Source organism: Manis javanica, chromosome 16 (genome assembly GCF_040802235.1).
Source record: "Manis javanica isolate MJ-LG chromosome 16, MJ_LKY, whole genome shotgun sequence".
Taxonomy (NCBI): domain Eukaryota; kingdom Metazoa; phylum Chordata; class Mammalia; order Pholidota; family Manidae; genus Manis; species Manis javanica.
This window is the reverse complement of record NC_133171.1, coordinates 20,163,819-20,174,310: the sequence shown is the minus strand read 5'-3', so window position 1 is coordinate 20,174,310 and position 10,492 is coordinate 20,163,819. Positions and strand designations below refer to the sequence as shown.

Genomic DNA, 10,492 nt, shown 5'->3' with positions numbered 1-10,492 from the left:
TCAGATCATGGTTTCAGATCCATGGAGAAGAGACTATAGATGGATATTATTATGCCCAATTGACAGGTGAGGAAATTTACAGAGCTTAATTCAGAAGGATTTATTTACGAAGTGATTGATTAAAAAGATAAGAGATGTGGCAGAATCATAAGGATAGTGCAGCAATCTGGCGTCAGCAACACAGAAGCTATTACCATGGAAGCTATTACCATCTCTAGGTCCAAAGGGCCAAGCAGGGGAGTAGGTATATGAATACATTAGGAGAGAGTCCTTCCTTAGGAAGGAGATAACTAGGGAAGAGACCCTAATCTCATTCAACCCTCTGTTGGCCAAATCTCTCTAGAAAACAAAGGACATGGTGGCCTGTTGATGTTCTTTCAAGTTAGCCATCTGTGACCAAAGCCACAGAGGGCAGACAGTAGATGAAGGACAAACAGAAGACATCCAAGGCACACAGTGAGCAAATGCAGAGCCGTAATGTGAAAACATGTCTTCCATCCTCAAAGTTTCATTGCTGTGTTCATCACTATTATTAGTAATCAGTAGTAAGTAATGATCAGTATAATGATGGTATGTATACACAGACCCTGTATCAGAAAAGGAGCCAAATACACTGGGACTGTCTAGCAAGGTGAAAAGAAAACTTGAGAAAGCATGTCTTTTAGGACTGTCATATCAGAGAAATGCATACCTGCTCAGCATTATAAAATTAAAACTAGTATGCAGAAATGACAAAGAGGTGGAGTTGCAGCTCTATTTAAGAAAAAATTGTGAATAATTAATGCTGACCAATATTGCTGATCAATGGCTGGATGGCCTCCAACATTCATATTGCACCCCTATTTTCAACGTCACATACATGTGTGCCAGCAACATACATTTGCAGTCAACTGTGGGTGGCTCTGTGAACCTCAAAGAAGGGACTATTACATCACACTATGGGGACAGCTTTACCAAGAATCGCTTCACATGCTTTCTCTTTCACTTAGAATAGAGGAAAAGGGCTCAGATGGAACCAGGGCAGGTGTTCAGGTATCTGCCTCCACAACTCTTCCAACGAGTCATGTACGAGGCTCTCATGTGTCCAGTGACCTGACCAAGCTGATGGTAGAAGCAAGTCTAAAACCAAGATTTATTATTATTATATTTTCCTTTACTTGAATTTTCCTCTCGTTAATGTTAAATAAATCTGAATCCATACTATTTTAAGGAATAAAATAATGTCTGCCTTCAGGCAGCTTGATAATCTGGAGAAAATACCAAAATGAGCAAACTGGATCACAAACTCAACGGCCTGGCTCTTCTGCTGTTTCCACAAAGACTATATCAAACTACTCTCCGCAAATCTCTAACATGGCTCCCTTTCCCCTGCTTTCTCTTTCAAGTTACCTTCCTTTCAGCAACCAGAATTATTGCATAACCTGTCTGTATCCACTGCCCCCAGCTCTTAGCTTCCCACTCTCCTTAACTTATATCTGACTAGCGTCTGACCCATTCTACCACCAAGACAGCTTTTGCCAAGATTACTTATGGCTCCCAGCAGAGCTGCTCTGAGGCTTAGGCCAGAGGGCCTTTGCTCGGAATTCCACACTGCAGAGAACCCCTACTGGCCCACCTCCAGCCAGGCCCTCTTCATAGGTCAGGGATTCTGCAGGGTCAAGATTATGAGTTCATCAGAACTATGACCCTCTTTCTAGCCATCATTGCCAGAAATTTTTGCTCAAATACGATCAAGGCTTTTTTCAGACCTGGCAGAACTCTTCAACACATTCATGAATTGAGGCTTTGCTGAGGGGAACAGGCAAAATTATTTGCAGAGGATGTAGGTGGAGCATGATGGGGAAGGCAAGCATCACTGTACACACCCAATCAAAACTTCGAGCGGTGTGGGAATAGATCTGGATAGGATCAGAGGAGGTCAAATCTTAAACCACAGCGACCAGAGATTTGTGGCCAGTGGAACCTAAGAATTCTAAATTTAAACCCCACTTCCCAGGTCAGATATTTCCTCTGGCTTCTTCCAAATTTTGTCTTTGATTTTCTGCAGTTTGACTGTCATAAGCCTCAACATACATTTTTTAAATATACATTTATCCTCTTGGTATTCTCTTAGCTTCCTGTGTCTGTGGTTTGGTGTCATTGCTTTTGGGAAATTCCCAGTAATTATTCCCTCAAATATTTCTTCTGTTCCTTTCCTTTTGTTCTCCTTCTAATTATTTCCCTAACACATATGTTACACCCTTTGCAATTGTCCACAATTCTGTGGATATTCTGTTCTTTTCTACTCTTTTTCTGTCTGCATTTCAGCTTTGGAATTTCCACAGACATTTCTTCAAGTTCAGTGATTCTTTTCTCGGCCATTGCTAGTCTATAGACGAACCTATTAAAGGCATTCTTCATTTCTTCACAGTTTTCTTCATTTCTATCATTTCCTATTTATTTTTTATTAGAATTTCCATCTATCTCCTTACAGTACACATATGGTCCTGTATGTTGTCCACTTTTTCCAAAATAATGCTTAGCATATTAAACATAGTTATTTTAAATTCTTGATCTGATAATTCTAGTATCTCTGCCATATCTGAATCTGCTTGGTGCTTGCTCTGTCTTCAAAGTATGTTTTCTCTTTTAGTATACCTTGTGACTTTTTCTGTTGAAAGCTCAACAAGATGTACTAAGTAAGAGGAACTGAAATAAAATCCTTAGTGTGAGGTTTTATGTTTATCTGGCTTGGCTAGATGTTAGGCTTTGCTTACTGTTTGCTATAGTTTAAATTTCAGAGGCTACAATTTCCTTGTCTTTGTTTCTCTAGAGACTTCTTAAATAAGGGTTGAGACATGCAGTTCTTCCCATCTGGATACCCATTTGCATACAGGGACCTTACTGATGTGGTAGTAAGGTATTATGTGGGGGAGAGTGTTCTATGGTTGTATGATGAGCTCTTAGTCTTTTTCTGAGTCTGTGACCCTGGGCTTGATCTTCATAAATCCTCAGTCTTTTTCCCCCTTAGCTGAAGCAGGAAGGCCAGAGGGGACTGGAGTTACATATTTCCCTTTCCTTAATTGGTTAGGCTCTGGTAAAATTTCCCTTGAGAGCAGGCTTTGTTAAGAAGGACAGATACTCTAGATGTAATTCAAAATGACTACTTTTTCTTTTCCCTGCCGGCAGGGTGAAGGGGTTTATCTCCGATCTTCACTATGAGAACATGGCAGGTCTCCTGGAGGTAAAGCTCACAAAAGCATGGGGAGTCCCCCTAGGACTGGGAACCCTGAATTTTTTAACTCTCAAACGTGTCCACACTGAGCCTACTGCAGTTCATCAATGACTAACGTTTTCTACCCTGGTACACTGGTTCCCATGGAGTTGTCTGCTCTGGGCTTCCGTTCTCGAAAGTTGTAACTCTCTGTAACTGCCTGTCTGTCTCTCTAATTTGGGATACAGTGGTTTGTCCTGTGACTTCAAATTCTCTGACAGATCAAAGAAGGGTTGTTGATTTTTAGTTTGTTCAGCATTTTTCTTGTGGGGATGGGAATGATGACTTCCAAGCTCCTTACATGGTAGCCCAGTATCCAGAATTCTCTTTCCGTGTCATTTTGAAGTTATATATGTCAACATAGGATAGCAAAAGACACTTATTTAACAGTCAATTAACAAATAAATGCTTAATTTATAACTTTTAAATGTTTATGTGTGTTTCCACTTATAAGCTTACCCAAGGCCTCGCAGATGTTACGACCAGCCAAGCCTCCATGCTCGTAAATCAAGTGGAGGTTCTTCAGTCTCCGTTTGACCTGAACTCTCAGTCACATCCAGCAGTGGCATTCTTGCCCTGGGGCCTCTGCCCTGGACTCCCTGCATTGAACCCCGATGCTCGGCCACTCTTTCTCATCTCGGTCTCTCTGACTCTGCCCTCCCTCCGCTGGACTTCACCCTTCCGGCCATTCCTTCTCCGTCTCTTTTGCAGACTTGCTCTCTTCCACCTGCTCTTCCCTCTGGTCTTTCTTTAGAGCTCTGGCCCAAGCTGCTCCTCCAGAGCTCCAGACCCCCCTAGACTATATAATCGACGCCTAAGTGCCAGTCCCCACCCACTAGCCAGGTGTCCCTGGGCTGAGGAAGCTGACCTTTCCGAGCATCAGGTCGCTCATTCTGAAAAAGAGGTAATAGCGTCATATGGATTTTCTGAGGGTTGAATGAAATAGTATATGGGTTAGGAATGTATGCTTCGCACACGTACTTAGTGTGTGCTTGCTTCACTTACATTTTGCCTTGGGATTGGGTTATCAGGTCACAGAATGAGGTGGAAATAGTATATTGTCAAAATATCCTTTTAATATTGCTTAGTGTGTCACAAGAGTCTAAGACCCACACGGCTCCTGGTTTCCCCATGTCCGGCCCCATCACTCCCGTCCTCATTCGCTTCATCCTCCCCCTGCTTCCTCTCCGGTCCCTCTAGCCTGACCCAGGGCCTTGGCACCTGCTGCTTCCCCTCCCAGAGTGTCCTTGACCTGTACCCATGTCCCAGCCTCCCCTGAGCATGGCACTACTCACCTCCTTCCCCCTGTAACTTCTTTCCACAGCTCTTGGCGCTGCCGTTCAGTACCTTTCACTTATTTACTTTTCATTATTTTTCATCCACTAGAAAGTAAGATCTAGGCAGGGATTTTTGTCTGTTTATTCACTGCTATATCTTAGTACCTAGAATAGCGAATGGCTCCTTTAATGTAGTGGGCATTTAGGCAAATATTTGTCAAATGAATAAACGCATTTCTGGAGGACCGACAGATAAGCACTACATGTTCCCTGTCCTAACAGAGGATTCCCTATGATAAGATCACTAGGATGAAAACACTCAAAAAAACCACAAAAAAACTGGCAAACTCTTATAGGACTTGGACAATCCCTATGGCCTGGGCTGTATCTTAAGAGCACGGCTAAGGTCAAAACTGGGTGATTGTCAAGCCCTGTGAAGCTCAGTTTTGCTATATTCTCACGATGGGACATGTTGGGAATCTGTACGGATGAGGGCTAAGAGCAGGAAGGCCCAGCTGTCATGAGCAGAGAAATAGGTGATCAGGAGAGAGCAGACAGTTTGCCACCTTTTCTGCAAAATTCTTTCTGTACAGAGGCAACTGGATGCACAGAGGACTTTGAGAAATGTGAGTCTTGTTGCAAAGTTTCACAAAAAAGATGAGGTTCAGGTTCTTAGACCAATAATGAAAACTGCCATTTTGGGAAAGAGACTCACTACAGACATCAGCAATCCCAATTCTAACTTGTCCTGCTTTGATAGGTGCTGGTGGCTGTGCCCTAAGTCTTCTCTGGTTTGTCCTGTTTTATGACGATCCAAAGGACCACCCATGTATAAACATCAGTGAGAAGGAATACATCACGTCCTCCCTCATGCAGCAGGTAGAACACAGATGCTCCACTTTGGTATCGCCCAGATTCTGCACCAAATGAGATCATGTTCCAGCTTGTTCTGATGTGCTAACACTTAATGGGTTCCTTTCCAGGTCAGCTCAAGTAGACAATCTCTGCCCATCAAGGCGATGCTTAAGTCTCTTCCACTCTGGGCCATTTCCTTTGGTACTTTTGCTTTTCAGTGGACAAATAACATCATGATTTTGTTCATGCCAGTATTTCTCAACTCCAAGCTTCATGTTAGTATAAAACAGGTGAGTATACCTCTGTTCTTCTTCCAACTTTATGAAGGGCTCTGTGCTCATTTCTCTGTCTCTCGTGACTCTAGTCCCAGCTCTCGCCCACCCCTATACTGTTTAGCTGATGTTCCTTATCTGGAGACTCACTCTTTCCATTTCTTATGTCAATATTGCCCAGTAGCACTCCCACAACAATACACACTCACTCATGTTCCCACAGATTCCTTACCTCCCATTCACCATTGCATACTACTTAAGGCTCAACACCATCGTTGCCTGTAGGGACTGAGATCCTTCCGGGAAAGCCATTTGGCCAGGCCCTGCCACCCCACCCAGCTCATACCGATCCTTTCCTCTGAGGTGAGGCGATGAATCCTGAGCTGAGAATCCATGACTCAAGTTTTATTCTGAAAGAACTGGCACTAGCATTGCTCGTCTGACTTGGAGAATCACTGATGCCTCGAACTTTTTGTCATTTGATGCCATAACAACCAGCAAAGACCCCTTGAGAAATGGAGTCTGGGTTGCCATTTTGGGCACGCAGTCATGAACCTCCACTGAAACAGTCAAGGAACCGCTGCAACAGTGAGGTCATTTAAGCTCTGACTCAGTTTTATCTTCCACGAGACCGTGGAGTTGCTGCGAGGACCAGCAGCAGCCGGTCTGGAGCAAGCACCATCTGAATGTTTGCAACTGTTACCATTATTATCTCTATCACTTTCCCCGGGGCCGGCACTTCCCATTCCCGATGTTGTCCTCCTCTCCACTATCCAGTACCTTCAGGTCCTATGATACTAAAAATGGAAAATGAGACAGTTTGTGAAGACTGTTTCTGACCTCAAACTACTTTTCTTTTTCTTTTGGATAGTGTGGCCCCAGAAGTAATTCTAAGGTTGTATGTTGATGCTATCCTGTATCACAGGACAAATTTGAGATACGGAATTCCAGTGTAGGGATTATGACAACTATCATATTCACTGTCACAGTGACGTTTCCTCCTCAGAACGGGCTGCTGTCTGCCGTCCCCTATTTGCTTGCCTGGATGATCGGTATCATAGCAGGGGAGACGGCCGACTTCTTACTGTCCAGAAATATTCTCAGCATAGTTATCATCCGGAAACTCTTCACCACGCTAGGTAAGCAGCAGTGGGGCATTCAAGGACCTTTGGGGCACTTCGCCCTCATCTGCAGGGCGCGCCTGACTGTTGTTTGGATCACTCCCCAGGACTCCTTCTGCCTGCCTTCTTCCACATGTGCCTGTGCTATCTGAGTTCAAGCGTCTACGGCAGTATCATTTTCCTGGTCCTTGCTAATGCAACAGGAAGCTTTTGTTTGAGCGGAATAATAATAAATGCCTTGGATATTGCTCCCAGGTAGGATTTTAAAAATTTATTTATTTCTTGTATCCAAGCTCTCAAGAGTGTTGTAAGATTTCAACTCTTCTGGAGTTTATGGCCAGCAGGCCAAAAGTTCTAAAGAAGCACCAAAATAGGTCAGGTATATAATTTGAATAATTATTATGTACCTAGTGATATATGTAAATATATGCAACTTTCATATATATGAAGAAGGATAGCCCAATGCTTAAGAGCACAGATTCTAGAGTCAGACTGTTGGGTTTAATAATAACATGACCATCCTCCTCAAGCGAATTGCTTACCTTCTCTGTGCCTGTTTTGAACTTATAAAATGGTAGTGATAAGAGAATGCTTACCTCATAGGATTACTAAGGGGATTAAGTAAATTAATATAGGTCAAGGACATAGATTTGGGTCAGGCCCATAGCAAACACTGTGAGAGCCACCCCATTACTAGTGTTATTGGGTGCATGCTTACATATTATAAATCCTCAAGACCACCCATCAGTTAGTATATTTATTTTGTAACTAAGGAAACTGAGGTTCACATGCCTAATTGTCAGCCTAAATTCTCCCCACTGGTTTGGGATCTTACCTAGGATTTCGATCCAGATCTATCTGGCAAAGTCTTTCGCTGTCCCTACTATGTTAAACCTTTTTTTTTTTTTTTATCTAACAAGTGTGACTAATAGAAGCAGTTCTGCCATTTGCACAACTCCAGGGGAATGCTGTTTACATTGTATTTTATGGGGCTAGCACTCCCTGGAGAAAATAGACCTAATATAAACTGAATTCTCTGAAGTTTAGTAAAGCAGAGGCCTTGGGGTAAAGGGGCAAAATCAACCAAGAATAATCAACCTTGTCTCAACTTTATGAAGATCTTGCCTATCAGACCTACATGAGGTGAGTGCAAGAGTAATGAGGACATGTGTCTATTTGATTTATTCTGTTCTGAGACCCTCCTTAAAATGCCTGTAGGTTTTCTGATTACTTGGAATTGTATAAAGACATAAAGAATCCGCAATACCAGCTGAGCCTTATGCACTTTGGAAAACAGGTAAATCAAAAATGGATATGCAAACAGATAAAGGAAATTATAAATAGCTACAACTTATTGAGTATTATTTATGGGTTTGCCATACCCCAGTGTGAGTGAGATAGTATCACCCGCAAGTGTGGATGAGGAAACAAAAGACCAGGGAAGTGAATTTATGTAAATTCACATGGTTAGTAATACGTAGAGTGAGGTTCTTAGATATGCCTGCCTCTAAAGTTGCGGAGCTGCAGCCACTTCCTCTCTAGTGTTATTTGCCAGCACCCGTCAGTAGGATGTGTAATATCTCAACCAGCAATGGCTTGGGTAAAATAAGCTATGGTCTGAGTTACTTCACTCCAATGTAGAGTCAGAGAGAATAATTATACTTACATACAATTGAAAAAAATTCTTAGTCTCTTAAGGTAGAGACTCATCCTCAATCTTTAGGGCATATGTATGTTGTATCTCAACCACATTAATTTGTGTTGCTTAAACTATTGTTTTTATTAATGGGATGGAGACAGAACTTGCTTAGATAAGAATGTTCCTAATCATGTACCTCCTTTGCCTATTAAAGAGAGTTCTCTTAGAGGATAAGTTTCTAAACTGTCCTCTTAGTGGAATTTGGCCTGTTAGAACTGAAGAGTAAGACAAGGGATTACATTTGTTTGGGCAGAACACAGATGGCAAGAAAGAAATGAGTTCTGGAAGGAAGAAGAAGAGACACACAGATGTGGTTTTGTGAGAATGTTGCTCAGGAAATGAGATCGAGTAAGGCAGGAGACCTGAGATTGCAGTGGCTGCTGTCTCTCTGATGGGTAGCAAGAGAACAAAAGCGCAGAGGATTTTAAAGATGTTCTGTGGTGTATTAAGAAGGCACCGTTATCCCCTCGACATTCTTAAAGGCTCCAAAAAAATTTTAATTGCTTTTAATTATTTTTGACTGATGTATGGATTGCGAATACTTAAATTTCCCTCCATGTGGGGCTGACCTATAGGTTCAGATACCTGAGTCTTATTTAGGTTCTACGAAATAATATTATGCCAAAATACAAAATCAATAAAATCTGAAGTTTACTTCAGTGGCTATTTAAACTTCCAAAGTGTTTTTTACCATGGGCTGTTTCAAATGAAGAATAAGCAATTTTAGAAATGATTGTTGCCCAGAAATTGTCCTTCGTCAAAAAAAACCTCAAGGTTATTCCCCACATCAAAACCCTGGTATCTGGGAATAGGGTGGCCTGAGAGATGAAGCATAAAAAGTTCTCACCTTGCTTCTCTCGGGTCAGTGAACTGCTCTGTCCTATCCATGTGTAACGGTTTTCAGAGGAATTGTCATGGCACTCAAGATTCTTGACATTAGGTATTCTGTTTATATTTCTGACTATGGAATGAAAGCACCTCTATCGGTAAAAGAGGGTCAAACCGTTTCCCACAGCCACAGCACACTAATGATCTCTGAATCTGGGAAGAGGCGCTCATTAAAGACGTCATAGCTACAAATATACAACAGGACAAATGCAAAGAAGACCACACCTAGACTGTTATAGTAAAACTGCTAAAAATGGGAAGGCAGGAAAGAGAAAAAGCAAGATCTCTGAAAAACAGCTGTATGCAACAGGCACATGGCTTTCGAAAGAGCAGCGGTAAGACTGACCGCTACCTTCTCGATAGAAATAATGAAAGCTAGAAGTTAATCTCTAACAGAAAAACAATCGCTATTAACCTAGAAGTCTATAGCCAGCAAAAATTTCCTTCCCAAATTAAAGTAATATTAAATTATTTTCAGGCAGACTATGAGAATTCATAAGCAACAGACCTCCAATGAAAGAATTATTAAATGGCAATTTTTCAGAGATGGAGCATACAGATCAAATGAAGAGACATGAAAAGGAAAAATAATAGAGTAAATATAATAATTAGTAAATTCAGTAATTGTTATGTAGTCATTATATAATAATTATAATAATTATTACACAGTTATTACATACTTATTAAAAACAAAAACAATAATACTTTTTGGGCATAAAATATATATAAATTAAAATGCAAAAAAGTAAACAATACATAAGATGAGAGGGTATAAATGAATGTAACATTTCTAACATGCTTTTATTAATGGGAATTATAAAAATATTAATTTATATTAGATTAAAATAAGTCAAGACTATTTGTTTTAATTGTTAGGGTAACTACTGATAGTAAATGTGTAAAGGGGATGATATTTTTGAGAAACACTTAATGAAAAAGACATCAAGAATGAAATTAGAAGGGGACATGGAATAGGTGGGAAAAACAGAATGATGACCATTTTAAATCCAATGTATCAGAAAACCATGAAATATAAAATGAGTAATTCTTCCAAATTTTAAGGTAATTTAGATGGAGATAAAAGCCAAACCAAAACATAATAGATAGAAAGTAAAATAAAGGAAAAT

The 10,492-nt window shown here is 41.0% G+C and overlaps 1 protein-coding gene across 6 annotated transcripts in view; it reads left to right on the top strand.

The window, feature by feature from the left end:
• LOC108383710 (sodium-dependent phosphate transport protein 1-like) overlaps window positions 1–10,492 on the top strand; it is a 39,265-nt gene that overhangs the window by 12,009 nt on the left and 16,764 nt on the right. For all 6 annotated transcript variants that reach the window (XR_012126083.1, XM_073224261.1, XM_073224260.1 and 3 more), the window contains 4 exons: window positions 5,291–5,409; window positions 5,514–5,675; window positions 6,664–6,796; window positions 6,886–7,033. Coding sequence is in view for 5 of the 6 variants with exons in the window: in XM_073224261.1 (XP_073080362.1) it covers window positions 5,291–5,409; window positions 5,514–5,675; window positions 6,664–6,796; window positions 6,886–7,033 (562 nt within the window). In the remaining variant the exon portion in view is untranslated. The remainder of the gene's footprint in view (window positions 1–5,290; window positions 5,410–5,513; window positions 5,676–6,663; window positions 6,797–6,885; window positions 7,034–10,492) is intronic.